The sequence below is a fragment of the Erpetoichthys calabaricus genome, chromosome 17 (assembly GCF_900747795.2).
Source record: "Erpetoichthys calabaricus chromosome 17, fErpCal1.3, whole genome shotgun sequence".
Taxonomy (NCBI): domain Eukaryota; kingdom Metazoa; phylum Chordata; class Cladistia; order Polypteriformes; family Polypteridae; genus Erpetoichthys; species Erpetoichthys calabaricus.
In genome coordinates this window covers 19,293,746-19,309,587 of record NC_041410.2, presented here as the reverse complement: position 1 = coordinate 19,309,587, position 15,842 = coordinate 19,293,746, and the positions used below count along the sequence as shown (strand labels likewise).

Sequence of the window (15,842 nt, the reverse complement as noted above, 5' to 3'; positions counted from 1 at the left end):
GTGCGGTGGAAGACCGGACGTTGTTAACGGTTATTGATATTCTTTGTGATATTGTTAAGTTGTTGTTTTCATGTGCCACACGATCACCACCAACTGTTTCAGTATAGTCTATTGATACGCATTTAACCAATTTGCCATGTAATCGATTGACATTTTTGGCGTGAATTTGTTTGACTTCCTCGTTTCTCGGTGCTAGGATGGCCCGTGCGCTTATTTTTTCTGTTGATAACCCCTCGTGATGAAACTCTTCAATAAGACTTGGACATAATACGTCTTCTTTAATTGGGAACTTAAAGTGAGGAAAACGTTAACATTTATAAGAGCTGAGAGATCAGGAACTGTGTTTGTCTAAAGCATTCACACGAATGAGAGGTGAGAGGACTGTGGTCTTGTTTGAGAGGAGGGCGGGACTTGAAAAAATCTCAAAGCAAAAGTCTCGTCTCGCGGGACTTCACAAAAATCTTTTCCAAAGTCTTGTCTAGTCAAAGGATTTTCTTTATATAATAGAGAGACATGTTTGTTAATTATTGGAATCCAGACTGTTGGCTGCTGTAGAAGTCTGGCTGTGTCCAAAGGGGACAGAGAAGCAGAGTCACAAAATGCTCTGCTGAGGGACATGGAAGCATGCATTCCACCTGAATGAAGACCCCAGCTCCGTAGGGGCTGCCAGTCTACTGGGTGGGCGTTTGGGGTGGGGCTAGTCTCATTCAGTCACATGGCAGCATCTGGGGAAAAGCAAATCAGTAACAATGCGACTTTGTGAGTGGCACAGGGAAGTGGCAGACGGAGTAACCAGGCAGCAATCCCCCCGCCCCGTAAAGGGCACCAGTCAACCCCACATAGCATTGTCTTTTCAAAAATGGTAACATGGATATTAGAAAGTGCATAAAAATCACACCCAGGATTAGAAAGGACTCGATCTGGCATCATGGCAGAGAGGCCCGTACTGATGGTGACCACAGACCAAATGCAGCTAACAAGTGGTGGGAACAGGGCTTGGGCTGGCATTAGTCACAAAGGAGACGCCAAGTTTGTTCATTATGGATGGCATTGGGTATGGATAATCTTAAAGAAACGGGTGAACATGCCCCGTTTAAGGAGAGCAGTCGGGGTATCTGTCTCCGGTCCATCCTCCTGTGTCTCAGTTGTACAGGATGGTTGTTCCTTCTAATATAAAATAAGCGGCATTCGACTTCAGAGTCTTCACATACTGCTGATGACCGTGGCCATTCCTTTATGGCTGCAAAGTTCTCTTCATGAAGTGGATGTCTCCAATAGATTAATGTACCGTTGTCACAAAGCATGCCTCACCTCCAGCCCGTGACGTGGTAGACATCACACAGTGGATGTGCATGGGCCTGCTGTGTGCCACCACAGATCCTTGCAGGTTTGGAGGCCTGGTGAACATGTGTTCTAAAACAGAAGAGGAGAGAAGGGAGAGCCATTCGTTTCAAAGCCTTCAATGTAGCTTACGGTGTACACCCAGATCGACGTCTTGATATCGCAAGGAGTAACCGGCTTTATGTTGGGATTTGAACTCTTCACAAATCGGGATGCGAGAACTTCATGCTCTCTACTACATTTCACACTTGTTTATTATTTTTTTTAGGTGGAAGACAGAGGAATGGACTGGCACCTTATGAGGTCTGCCACACTGCTGATCATCATCTCACTCTTATTCCATGTCCACCAGCTGTGCTGATTTAAGGTCTCCCTGTGCTCACTTTTGATCCGAGGCACCATCTTCACTCACCTCAACTCCATAAGCTGAACTTCGCAGGGTACTTCCAGAAAGTGTTCATGGTCGGTGGATTTTAGAGGACCACCTTGTTGAGTGGTCCATTTGTGTTTCCCCTTTCTACACTCTACACAGATGGCCGACGTCTACACAGGGTGTGCCTTCTGACAGTCCAAAGACACCTCTGCGGTGTCTCACTTATCTGCAGTGTTTATGTAGCTGGTCGTTTTTTCACGATGGCCTTCTTTCTTCTTGTGGGGCAGAGTGGTGGCTCTGAGGCTAATCGAAAAGGTTACCGGTTCGAATCCCATAAACGCCAGAAGAGACTTTACTCCATTGGGCCCCTGAGCAAGGCCCTTAGCCTGCAATTGCTCTGTCCAGAGTATGATGTTAATCTGCATCCGACCTTACAAACAGGTCCTCCAACTTACAGGGAAAACCTGGGGGTTGGCGGCAGGATTGGCACTTCAGCCACTGTAAGAAACCTCGCATTGTTCAGTGTGGTGCACAGCTACACATGGATCTCAATCTGGTTAGTTGGTTGTGTGGTGGGTGCGGCGACATGCTGTAATCAGCACATGCTCCCAACCTCCTCCTCTCTCTCTCCTTTCTTCTAACCAACGTGTGTGTGAAGGCTGGGTCAAGCTTGCAAGTTCCTGGTTTTCCACAATTATGGATAAACCATTACAACCCTCAGTTTACTTGAAGAGTCTGCACAGGTCCACATCCTAATAGAGCAGAACACCATTATGATGAGGTAGGGCAGGAGATTCATAAAGAGAATGAGTGGGTTAAGGAGCCATCAAGTAAACATGGTGCAGAATCTCTAAAGGATGTTTCCAGTACCCTGATGGATGCCATGAAAAATTCAAGCCATCGAGAGAGTAAAGGGCAATTCTTCCTTGGTAAGAAATGGGTGGCCATAAAAAATGGGCCCCTCATTTTAGTCAAGTCCATTTTCAGTGAAGCATTCAGTGCTCCACATTTAAGCATTTCCAAAATCACCATCTACTTTTGCCAGCGTGGGGATGTCAATTAATTTAAATAGGAACAGAAGAAATGGAGAGAAAATTGACAAAAGAATTCGACTTTCAGCAAAAGGTTACTCCATAAGGCCAGCAGTATACCGAGATGATTTAAGAAGAATCGGACACGGCAGTGATCAGAACAAGGACCTTGTCGAATTTGAACACCAAGGCTGTGATGGTAAGCAGCTAACTGACCCAGAGCGTGATATGTCCCTTATCTGTGCAAAATCCAACTATGACATTTTAATAACTAATCAGTGCACCCAGCATTGGTGAAATATAATAGCAGTTACAATTTTAGTATTGAAAATAAGAAGGCTACTCAACGACCCAAAAGCATCACTGACGCTGCCTACATGGTCCAATCGGTGTGCCCATTGCTCCACAAGCTTTCCAGAGCTCCAAAATTTAATACCATTGGATAATGTTCTTCTGAGAGATGACTGGACAGTTTCGGTCCTTATGGTGAATCTGACTCGGCTGCCTTGAAAAAAGGCCCAGCCCGGTTAGTGACCATAGGTAAGAGTAAAACAGTACACAACAAAGTACTGAAGTATTGGTTAATGCCCTCGTCATCTCACGTATAGATTACTGTAATGCTATTCTATCTGGCATCCCATAAAAACCTATCCATCGCTTACAACTTATTCAAAATTCTGCTGCCGGGATAACAGCCTGCTGTTCTAAATCCACTGAACATATTACACCTCTTCTCGCTCAATGTCACTGGCTCCCTGTTAACTACTGAATACAATACAAAATCCTGCTCTTAACATTTAAAGCTCTCCACAATCTCACTGATCTCCTACAGACTTACACTCCTCTCGCTCCCCGAGACTCATCTGCAGCTCGACTTTCTGTACCGCACATCAAACTCAGTTCTATGGGAGCTCCAGCGTCTCTCATAGTGCTCCTCAACTCGATTCAATAACACATTTTAAAACTGTCCTCAAAACTTATCTTTTCACACTGGCATACCAATTGTGAATTTTACACTGTTACTGCCTGGTATCTTTGTTTGCTAATTATTGCTTTTTTATTTATCATTCTCTTTGTTTTAATTTTATTAATGTTGTTTAATTTCATTGTAAGGTGATGAGTGTTAATAATAATACATTTTATTTAATAGGTGCCTTTCTTATTATTAGAATGGCATTGAAGGGGAGTGCTCCTTCAAAATCGACTCATCTTCAAAAGTTGGCATTCATCTTTGTTTCATACTATACGACAGAATACTTAAAGAGGCTTGCTGACAGCATTGCTTTAGAAAAACAGTTGCGAAATAGTCAAACAGAGTCACCTCAGTGCTTTTAACAAGTTTATACCCTCCCGCTTCTTCATCCTTGGCATCATCATCCACACATGGGGTACAACATTCACAGTTCATTTTTATAAACAGGTAAAACTTGTAGCCTTTCACTTACTATTTATAGGCTACCATCAGCAGTGAAGTATTTGTATAAATGGAAATAGAAGCTTCTGAATATTTAAATCACTACCAACAACAATGATCTGCTTACAAACACACACACACACTTAACGCAATTCTGCAAATGGAGTAGGAGAGGAAAAAAAGAAATATACATAAATACACGGACTAGACAAGCACCTTATTTGCCCACCTCGGAGATGACTGCCTGTTTTTCTGTTTAACTATTCAAAAAACATACAGTGTCCGACCAACACACCCCATCAACACCCGCTGCTTTTCAGTAACGACAGAGCAGCAATCGTGTGCAGTACATTTGATGTCTTGTGGGTTCCATGTCCAGATGAACTCCGTCTGTCCTGACTGCAGGGGTTGGCCCCAACTTGATGTCCTGATATTGGGTATTTGCCATTTTTCTGCTTCTTCAGACAGGCAGTTAGTCTCAAAGTTAATTGCTGTAATGTAAATTTCTCTGTCGCGGTTCTTCCTCCTCAAAATGTCAATCTGTCTATAAAGTAGGCTTTGCAGGAAACTTTGAACCACTTCCTCTGGCCATCCAGGGTTGTCAGACCCTGACTCAGCTAGGAGGGCAGAAACCATATTTAGAGCCAACTCAATGCACTGTTAAAATAGGCAAATTGAAAAAGGGGGAGATAAAGAAAGGGGACAAAAATGAGACCAAGACGTTGACATAATCACTACTCAGTATGTCTGCTCCAAGCTTAAGAACAAATCAAACTCAAAAGATATAATTAGAAACAGTCAAGACATCCCATCTGAGATGGAGAACAGCTCACTTACGGGCACAACATTCAGCTGGTGAAGACAGTCAAGTTTTGCCCCTAAAACTGGGAGGACACAGGAAAACAAATGACGCAATGATTTGTTAAAAAAAAGATGGCACATTTATTGCTACATAAATGTTATATACATATCGCGTTTTCTGTTATAGTAACAGAAAAAATTGAACTTTTCGCTGCTGGTTTTAAATGTTTCTTAACAATACCTTGAAATTTGACACAGGTACAAATCTGCATTAACCAACAATGGAAACTGGAGAACAAGATGAGAAGCAATTCATCTCGAACAATTAGCTCGTACAATACTCCATACATACTACACGGTATGCTTCTAGAACCCTACTATGTTCTTAGGATGCTATTTGTAAATTTCTGATATTAATGGACAGGTTATGGTAAATAACCCTACATTTTTACTACCTAATATAGTAAAATAAAGTAAGAAACTTTTTACTGAAAACTTTTTGATTTCAAAAATCTAGAAAGAGTAATATTTAGAATTCAAGAAATTTTCTTATAAGATTATTGTATAAAAGACTAACTACAGTGAAAAATAAGCCAAATGTTTCTCTTTTTTTTGTCTTTTTTTCTTCCTTTTTATATGAAGAAAAGCTTCTGGGCGTTACTGCAAAGACTAACAGAGCCAAAAGGACAAGCATAGAATCCACCTTAGATGAAGAAAGAAAATAAAAAAAAGGAAGGAGAAAGGGCCAGGCAGTGGCTTGTGACAACTCTTGCGCTCTTTAAGCAATGTCTTCATTTCAACTGTGTTGATTTAGTCCGTGAAAAGACTTTCAAAATAAGGAACAAAAACACATTTAGAGTCAACTGGATGACAATAAATGCAATTTTTTTTTTGGTTTTCTAACATAATTACAAAAACAAAGATAGATAAACATTATACGGTCAAGAGTTTGGAGAAGATATTTTATATAGTCTACACGTTTAAATTTGTTCTTAAAAATAACGTATGCATATATATATTATTTTTATTTCTTTGAGTTGATCATTTTGCTGTCAACCAATAATATGAAATTGGGCATGATGAACACAAACAACATACAAAATAAAACTGTGCCCTGAAACTCACTCTAGTGGAAGACAGCTCACGTGGAAGTTTGGAGGGGCAACAAATAAATAGGTAAGTGGCCTCTGGCAATTTACTTCCTGGTTATTGTAAATGCAAACTCAACAAGTCGGCTTCATAGTAGTTTGGGAACAGCCAGCATCTTTTTTGAATCCTGCCAGTGACGAGCCATTGGGGAGCAGAGAAACAGAACGAAAACACACCTGACACGCACACCAGTGTGACATCGGAGAGCGTGGCTTTCAGTCTTCGTTTGAAGCGTATCGTGACCATGATGCTTTGTTCATTTTTTTTGCCATTTGCCCGAGAGGAACACTGGGTCGCACAGTGGTGACTCCCCAATTTTTTTTTCCCCCTCCAGCTTTGTGCTACTTGCTTGAATAACAAAGCAATTCTATAGTATTTTTTCTTCTACTTCAATGAAGCCTAGAGTTTCTTCTCCCACTTTGTCAATTACTAATAAAACCAACTTTTACTTTGTATGAAGATTTCTCTTCATTGACGCACAAAAACCTACAAGGTGGTATCAGCCAATTGATGCTGTGGTCTCAAGTGTTGCTTCCTACCATTGCCTCCACAGCTGGATCCACACAGCGTTTACGCAGGGACTTCATTACTAATGGCTTAAACAATGACCATAACTGTTCAGATAACCAGAGACCAAAAATAACATCTAAAAACAATCGCTCTATCATGAAATTTTTTTTTCCATTTTCTTTTTTCTTTACAATGACAACACTATTATGGCAAAAGGAAAAGAAAGCACAAGATATTTTCCTCCCTTTTCTTAAGACACTAAGAGGTAAGCAGGGGAATGCGAAGGGTCAAAAGAAAAGTTCACAATGTTTTACTCTCTGCATATGAACAGCTTTAAACAAATGCTGGCATCAACTGAAACCTTGTCAGGCATTTTGTAATGATATGATCTTCCCTTTAGGCGTATAAGCTCAGTAACATAATAAATAAATTTTTTGTGGTTACAATGCATTCGTCAATTCAGTTTAGGCACAAGTCAACTTCCACCATGAAGTGGAGGGAATCGCGACAGTCTCTGATTGTTCAGATGCGACACACACTGCTTGCAACAGGAAAGGACAGGTGCTGCACTTTGCTTGGAGAATGAACTTTTGAAGGGATTTCTCGGAATCCGATTTTCTGTGTTGCACTGTTGTCACAGGCATATATAGACAGATGAAGTTTAGGCTTCTTCAGTCACAAGATTGCTTTTCCAGGTTTTTGCTCTAAGTGGTTTGTCTTTTTTCAAATTTGTGTCACATAGAGTTAATCGTGTTTGTCCCTCTGTAGAACGGTCATCCATTCCTTGTGATATAAAATCCATCTGATGAGATCTGGATGAAATGCAAAAGGAGTTGCTGGGTTAGTACCGTAGACAAAATCATCTGTAAAGAGCTGTTCACGTGAAAATACAGGCTGTGCATTTAAATCTAAACATAATGCACCTTCACACTAAATAGGCCGATACTACCACAAGAGGGCACTATATTAAAACAATCATCTCTACAACAGATAGTTCAAAAGTACAATTTAGCAAAAAGAGTTTGATTAACAAATTATTAGACATGACAACTGTTACAGTGGCAGAACAGCACAAATGGCAGATGGTCATTATGCCTGCTATACAAAACACGGCAATTAATTCTGTTCATAAAAGCAGACAATATATAAACACAGACATACACAACAAGTGCATAAACGTCATGGTACACATATGCAGCATGTAACAAACCTTCCCTTAACATGTGTTACACATCATATGCATATTACGTCCGAGTATCTTCCTAACTGGAAAAACTGAAGATGAGAATTACACTGCATTCATGCAGTCTAGAAATTTTTGTAGCTAACACTTGTAATGTCCGTCCTTCCCATTTCATTGTGTTCTTGTTAATTTCCCATCTATAATTTGGGAGAAAACACAAGGTTGCTGACGATTTGCTGCTCTAGCCACATAAAAAGTAATGTGTGTACTGCATTAGTCAAACACAACAATAAAAGTGCAATTTCTGGCTGACAGGGTAATTTATAATATGTCACAACTTGGCAAATTTGTGTGTGAATTGTCTCCCTGGCAGCTACCACCCTCAGAGGGCATTCATGTGAAATAAATTACATATTTTTAATGTGAACGCAGCATTACTGTAGAATGTGTGGTTGTTTAGAAGCTTGAAAAATTATTTGTAAACAGCACCACCAGAGAACTTTCCATATAATGTAGTCAAAGAGACACTGAACAGTAGCAGTTCAGTCTGGAGAGGGCATCTGTACTGAAAGCTTTTAGTGTGCCATTTCAAGGACAGCTGCTCTTTTTCCTTGTGTGATTTTGAAGTGTGTCTTGCATGGCAATGCAATGTTGTAATGTAATCTCACCTGGCTGTTTTTTTGTTTCTTTTTACATGTGACCCATAGGGTTTGTAGTGTCTGTGAGTCCAGGGTGCACCCCTGCATGTGCTGGTGGTGGCTCTGCCGATACGGCAGAAACTTTCTCCTCTTCTCTCCTCTTAAGGCAGGCTGCTTTGGGATTTAGATTCCTCTCTGCAAAATAAACAAGTTAAAAGGTAAAGATTTTAAGAGGTCTTCTGTTAAAAAGGACAGCATCTGAAACTATATACTGTAAATATCCAGTTCACCCATGGGTGCTTATCTTTACATAAAATGAATCCCGCCAGTATTTATTAGTTACTGCAGCTATGATGTCTCAAGTCCCCAGTGATACCCTTTCCATGCATCAGGCTCAATAAGGCTTACATCAGATTTATTAAGTGTGTATTTTTTCTCTCTATGAGCAGGTCCTCCAACTTGCAGGGAAATCTTGGGGGTTGGTGGCAGGACTGGGACTCCAGCCACTGTAAACAAAACCTATTCAGTGTGGTGCTGAGGTGTCACCCATTGCACGGCTGCACTCGGATCCCAATCCAGGTGGTTTGTCGTGTGGTGGGTGCGGCAACGCAATGTAATCAGCACAAGCTCCCAAACAATGAGCATAAGTGAACAACTGTTTTAAATATAGTAGAAGGCATTTTTAACATTTTCTGAGGAGCTTCACTTTAAACTGTTATACATTGAAAGGTGCACAATACAAAATGGCAGATCTATAGCTTAGGTCCTTGGCTGATGTGTTTTAAAAGGTTGACATCAGAATTTTGAAGATGATTGGCTGTGCAAAAAGCCCACAGATAGCTCTATTGCAGGCCATGGCTATTTAGAAAGGTTTACAAACAGTATGCCATAAAGTCCTGGGTACACTGACCTCGTACTTGCTGCTCTAGACTAAGGATGACCGCCACGGCCTGATGCAGAATGAGGAGTTTGGTTTGAGGTTTCTCACTCTTCAGGTGCAGCTGGCACATACGCCCCAGTTCTTTGAAGGCTTCGTTGATGTCTCGAACTCGCAAGCGCTCCCTGGCATTATTGGCCATTCTCCTTTCCCGTTCTCTTTCTGCTTTCTGTTCTGGGTTCAAGTCTTCGTCTTCATTTATACTGCTGAATAAAGTTAAAAAAAACAATGCTATTGATGAGTGGCTAGTTAAGCATATGCTGCGTTTTCTTAGGAGTTTTAGCTTCATGATAAAACTAAAGGAATTAACAGGGAGTTCTTGAAGCAATTTCAATGGCACTTAGACTTTACTCAACATACAGTATAAAATAGTGTAGGCACACAATGCTAGGACTTTTCCATAATAATAAAAGAAAATTGCACAACTGACTGTTTCATATTGTATATCAGGATTTTGGAGGGCCACCTTAATCAACTTCTAATATAAGCCTGCAAAACATCTCATTAGCAAAGCCTTGGATCAATTCCTTGTTTAAAGAGGCTGGAAAATAATACAAGGCTGAATTTACAGCTGAAGAACCTGATAAAAGTGTGCCATCTTCATGACACAATGGTGACCAATCAGATGTTTTAAATTGTGAATACAATATGTTATTTTTCTCTCTCTTTACTTCCACAGATTCCTTTTTTTAACTTTTCCTAACAGGATTGATAATCTTAGAGTTGGGCAGGACGGGAAGTTGGGCTATGGTTGAGTGTAGAAGATCAGCATTAGCCAGTGGTTAATAATAATAGAAAAAAAAAATCAGCTCATACTCACAAACACAAAAAGTGATACAAGTAAAGTTAGTATCACAAGGTTAAATGAACCTTGAAGTTAGACAGGTAGTGGAGTATATGGTTATGGGTAAGGTGTAAAATAAAGTTAAACGTTTACATGAATAATAAACAAAAAACAAAAATACAAAAACAAAATATAAAGACTACAGTTACTGCAACAAAAAGAACAAATAAGGAAGAAGCAACACATTTTTTTCCCTCCATTAAACAATCAGACAATGTAAAGCTTTGTGAGTCACTACACAAGACAGTTGAAATGTACTATAGAAAGAGGGAATCCTGGGATGACAACTACAGAAAGTAAAAACCTATATGAAATTATGTATGATCTGGAAAAAAAAGAAAACCATATAGCATATGTCCTATCATCATGTGACCACTGAGCTCACATAAATGTGTCCCATCACAAGAATGTGCCACATTCATCACTAACTGACCTTGTCCTAGTGCCACCTCTAGTTGACATCTTAATATCTTTTTTGTCACTTTCATCGTCAGATTTCAAGTCGTCTGATGAATTTGCGTCATGTGAGTTCTCATCTTTCTCCTTCTTCTCTGACTTAAGTTCTGCTGAACCTGTGCTTGCTGGCTGACCAGGTAGGCCACCAGATAATCCTAATGGAGAAAATAAATACACATTTGTAAGAACGAGCCATCAATGAGGAAACCTATCATATTAGAGTGAATCAGCAGCAGTTACTGTTTTACCAGTTGCACTTTGTGGTGGATATGATCTCACTTTAAAAAAACTAAGACAGGACAGAATGGACACCAACAATTGAATTAAAGGCAGCAAGATCTCCAAGACTGCTCCACCTTACCTCTGTAGTTGTCTGTGTGGTTTAATTCTGTGCTTGGAGTTGGAACTGTGGCGGGCAGGACTGAGTGGTTGCTATTAAGACTGGCTGCTTCATCACGATGAGCCCCAACCTATTTAAATAAAAAATAAAAAAAGATAAAGGGAGGAATTTAAAAGAGAAAAGCAAAAAAAAAATGGCCTTTCCTCTTGCGATTCATCTTGCACATTAAAGAACATGATAAAAAAAATAAACAAATAAACAAAGAAACACTTTGTTCCAGATGAGGAGCACTCCTTGAGCTGACTGCCGGTTTTGTTTCCTTTCAAACTTAAACACTTCTCATTTACTGTATTTGGCAAAAGTATCAAAGGCTCCCTAAAAATAAGTAAATAAATAGATACTTTTCAGGCCTTTAGGACTTCACAGCTGGTTTTGTCGTCTGTGGAACTCACCAGCAGCAGGATACGTGTGTAATTGAACAGCTGGATGGCACTCTACCTTTCCTTCACGTTTTAATAGATTCTCTCCTGAAGCGGCACTGCTTTCAAGCTGCTAATACTTCTTTTCTTGATATTAGTCCAAGACAGGCAATCCAAAGAGAATTTTTCAAAGTGTTATTAAATGTAGTTAAATAGTTTTTTGGATGAAGATGAAGCTGTTTATTGGAACGGTAGCAAACACTAAGCACAGCTCTAAGAACTTTTATTACAAAAGGTTTGTTGCTGGGAGCAAAGCAGTACAAAGACTAATTTTACAATAAATCTTTCAAGTCTTGTCAATTACAAAGCTTTCTAATTTTTTCCTTGAAAAAATTAACTGGCTGACTGTCTTAATGCAATAGCATTGCAGGCTACTTTTACATAATTCCTCATCAAATGTCATTTTCTTCTCAGCTACACAATGGAAAATGCCAGCCCAAAGATCTATTCACAATTAATTTGCCAAAAATATTTAACTAGATAGTAATATTAGTAATTATGTGATTCATAGCAGAACACTATATGGAACTTAATATAGTTAAATTTCAGTATATAAAATCTAACTTATATATCAAAAGACAATCCAGCAGATGAACTCTTTCACCTTAAAAGTGGCAAGTCCACACAGCAGTTAACCAGTTGGGCTGAACCCAAAATGAAGATATGTGTGGTCCAGTATGAGAGTCATAAAATGGCTACTAAGAAATTTTTATCTTTACTAGAGAAAATCTTTATCCAGAGTGTCCCTTTCTTAGAATATGGGTTTCAAAGCAAAATACACTGAAGACTCCCCTGGCAGCATAAGGCAACAGTAACATGGGATGTTTAACCTATATTAGTACCGAGTTATACGTTACAGCGAGACCAGAGTACCTATTAGAGTTCATTTACTGTTATGCTTCCAGTGGTCACTGTTTTTATATGAATTCAATATGCTGACATCCATCTATACTTGAAAACTGCTTAATACAATTTTAGTGTCACAGAGTGGAAAAACCCTAATCTGGTAGTACTGAATACAAGGCATGAAGCCTATAAACAAAACAACATTCCCTCACAGAACCCTACAACAGATAAATGAAGGAGGACTTGCTCAACTTCACTCAACACAGCAACACAAACTGAGTGATTTTAGGCAGTCCCTCCAAGTCAGAATTACACAAAATCACCAACATTAGAATATGGTATTGTGAATTCTTTAGTTAAATCCTCATACTATCACCATCAGTTTATATCCTGTTTTAATTGTTGCCTCTGTATAGCTTTTTTCACCTAAGACAGTGGTTCAATTGCAATTTACAAAGTTACAAATGCTAAGATGCTCTTCTTATTTTGTGCAATTGTGAGATCCATGGTTCCCTCTGACTGGGCCATACAGGGTTTATTGAAATGTGGTTAAATTTCACAAATTTCACATTTCTTATGGCAGACAAGTTTCAACAATGCTGTAGGAGAAAATGCAATGACAACATTTTTAAACTAAAAAACAAATTTTCCAGCAGCTATACTAGAACCCTGTTCTCGGAAAGACTTGGGTGACACCCACTTAGCAACATGATTGAATTCCACAGTACTAGTCATCTTGGCTTACTCAACATAATGCACATGTATGTAAATAAGTTAGATTCTCTAACCAGGAAAACGGAGAATGTCTAGGAAAACATGCTCGTCTTTCTTGTATTATTTCCCTAAATACGTGTAAAATCCAAAACAAAGGCTACTATTTTTGCATTCCAAAACTAGTGGTTACCCGTTGTATGTAGGATGCATGTTATTTTCAAGTAATGTGATTTATCTTTGTCCTCAATTCTCCAACCAGCTATGCTCACATTTTTCACCATAAAAGGATTAGGTTTCTAGCTTCCCATGATCAACCACACTTTTCTATCAATTGAAAGTTCACTAAGTTGTTAGAGTGTCATTCTTGTATCTGCATTTAATCTCTAACAACAAAACACATACAAGCATCCACACTGTGCTTGGAAGGTGAAAGAGATGATGCATAGACAAGTGAACTTCACTGGATGGACAAACTGTGGTTTACAAACATTATGAAAAGCAGCTAAATAAATTCCACAATTCAACATTTCTTCACTTGCTTCAATTAGTGTTTGTGAGGAAAATGTTTCAGAACTGTATTCCCCACTTGTGTCTCAAAATGAGTCTATAGCAGCAGCCTCTGATGTGGCAAAACACATTTTCTACTATTAACGTGCCAGAATATTCACAGCATGTCAGAAAGGTACCACATGACAACACCTGAATAGATGTGGATCAAGTCAAAAAAAAAAAAAAACTTTTAATAAATTTTGAGCAGACAGTGTGCACATTCCTGGGGGAAACTTAACTATCATGCTGCAAAGGCATTCTCAAATGTCGTGAGGGTTGTGATCACGTGTTCTTTTTTGCTAACATGGATGCGACACTGAGCAATGTGAACCTTTGACAGCACAAATGTTAAGATGACAAGGATACCACAACCACTGTGCTAACAGGTGAAAATGATCTGAAAATGCGGAGGTGTGAATGTCACTAAAAACTAAAAGGGACTCTGAAGGTTTTATCAAGTCAGATTTCAATGATGATAGCCTCCACTGAAAGCTAGAGCACTGGGTGCATGCCCGGCTATGGTGAGTCATTCTGCCAAATTTTGTGGTACCCTTACAGCAACTCAGGAGCCAGTTGTCAGCGTGCACATTTTTTTTTTGTGCTCTATCAAACTCCATCAATATACATATACAGCCTGCACACACGGCTTGAGTACCCTCTAAAGAGTGAAAAAAAATTCTGTTGAATCTGGGAGGGTCTTGTTTCTTTTCTCCATGCTCAGAATTAAACAAGGCCTGCAAACATAAACACAGACACATATATGTATTTTAAATTAGTTGTGCCCAGACTGCAATAAGCGGACACTCAGGAATGACCATGGAAGGATGTCTTCAACTTGATACAAAGGAGTTGTTTCATTCACACCATGGTGCACACTGGCAGTCCGGCTTATTAATTCACTTGCATTTTAATGCTCAAATCAATCTCTTCCAGTCTGTCCTCCATTTACTTATTTGCCACGTTATTTACTTACTTATTAAAATAAGCTTGCTTTCCTAAAGGAATGTCATTCTTTCAGTCTCAATTGCCTTTTCTGACCCATTTGTCCCTGCCCCAGTGGCACTAATCTTTACAACCCTTGAGAATGAGCCTGCCACACGCAGGACAGGTGAACAAACAGCTCTTTGTGTCAAGGGAGCAGTCCGTTTAGTACAGCCACAGAGGGTGGTGTTTGAATTGTCGGGCTCATTAGCATACAGCTGACAGTCTCCTATTTGGGTGGGGAGGGAGACTCCAGACGTATGCTCAGCTCCATTTCAAAAGCACTGAAAGGACCCCTTTCAAAGTAAGAGCCAAAAATCTCACCCTGAAATGAGATTGGAAAACTTTTTTTTTTTTTTTTTGGGGTCCATTTTTGATTCAAAGCATGCATGTGTGTACAAAGAAAGATGTTCAGAAAAGTTCATGGTAGTGCCACTCTGGGACTTCTATTAGATAAATCTCCCAAGTTCGAAATAACATGAAGCTGCAGAGCAAGATTCCACCAGTGACTTGCAGTGTGATCCTGGGAAAGTCACTTTCCTAAGCAAAAATTTGGAAACCACTTTTTTTTTTTTTTTTTTTTTTGCGTGTTATTTCTAACACATTAATTTTGTAACTTGGTTTGTCCAATTCTGGGTCATAGGGGCTGGAACCAATCCAAGCAACATGCGGCACAAGGCAGGAATCAATGCTAGATGGGAAGACAGCTATTTCTGTCTATTCTATTGCATCATGTAGTGTTCCTTGTAAAAGGTGTTATGATTGGCATTGAATATAAAACTTTCGATATACAATGACGACTGAAATTCTGACTGGGAGTCAAGGCACAATAGCAACAAGATTTGGAGAAGCAGCTAGTGATACTGGCTGGGCAAATTACAAAGAAAGAACAAATGCAAATTCAGTAGAAAACAAGCCAACTTTGTAGGAACATGTGAAAGGCTGAAATAAAAAAGTCTTTAGTTACCAAACTCTGAAGACTCCAGAAATAAAGTTCCTGCCTACACAGCCCTTTGCTTGCACAGGAAGTTAGCAAGATAGTTTAATAATTTGCCTTCCTTCCTTGTATGTCTTAACTTGTGTGAAAAGTGATGTGCCTCACAAAACAAAAGAACGAATAGGAAGACAGGGACACGGGGACAGCAGGAAATGGGAGTGGATTTTAAAACTTGGCTTCAGAATGAAACAAATGCTCAAATCAAGCCATGCCTAATTACTATAAATAAATAGCACAATACTTAGTTAAAATTACTGTT

At 39.4% G+C, this 15,842-nt stretch overlaps 1 protein-coding gene across 7 annotated transcripts in view; it reads right to left on the bottom strand.

Annotated features, from left to right (window-relative positions):
- Window positions 1-5,077: 5,077 nt before the first annotated feature.
- tcf12 (transcription factor 12) overlaps window positions 5,078-15,842 on the bottom strand; it is a 292,398-nt gene continuing 281,633 nt past the window's right edge. For all 7 annotated transcript variants that reach the window (XM_028823605.2, XM_051920482.1, XM_051920485.1 and 4 more), the window contains 5 exons: window positions 11,039-11,147; window positions 10,655-10,832; window positions 9,351-9,583; window positions 8,471-8,635; window positions 5,078-7,431 (listed from right to left, as the gene is read on the bottom strand). In XM_028823605.2, coding sequence (XP_028679438.1) covers window positions 8,493-8,635; window positions 9,351-9,583; window positions 10,655-10,832; window positions 11,039-11,147 — 663 coding nt within the window. In that variant the 3' untranslated portion in view covers window positions 5,078-7,431; window positions 8,471-8,492. The remainder of the gene's footprint in view (window positions 7,432-8,470; window positions 8,636-9,350; window positions 9,584-10,654; window positions 10,833-11,038; window positions 11,148-15,842) is intronic.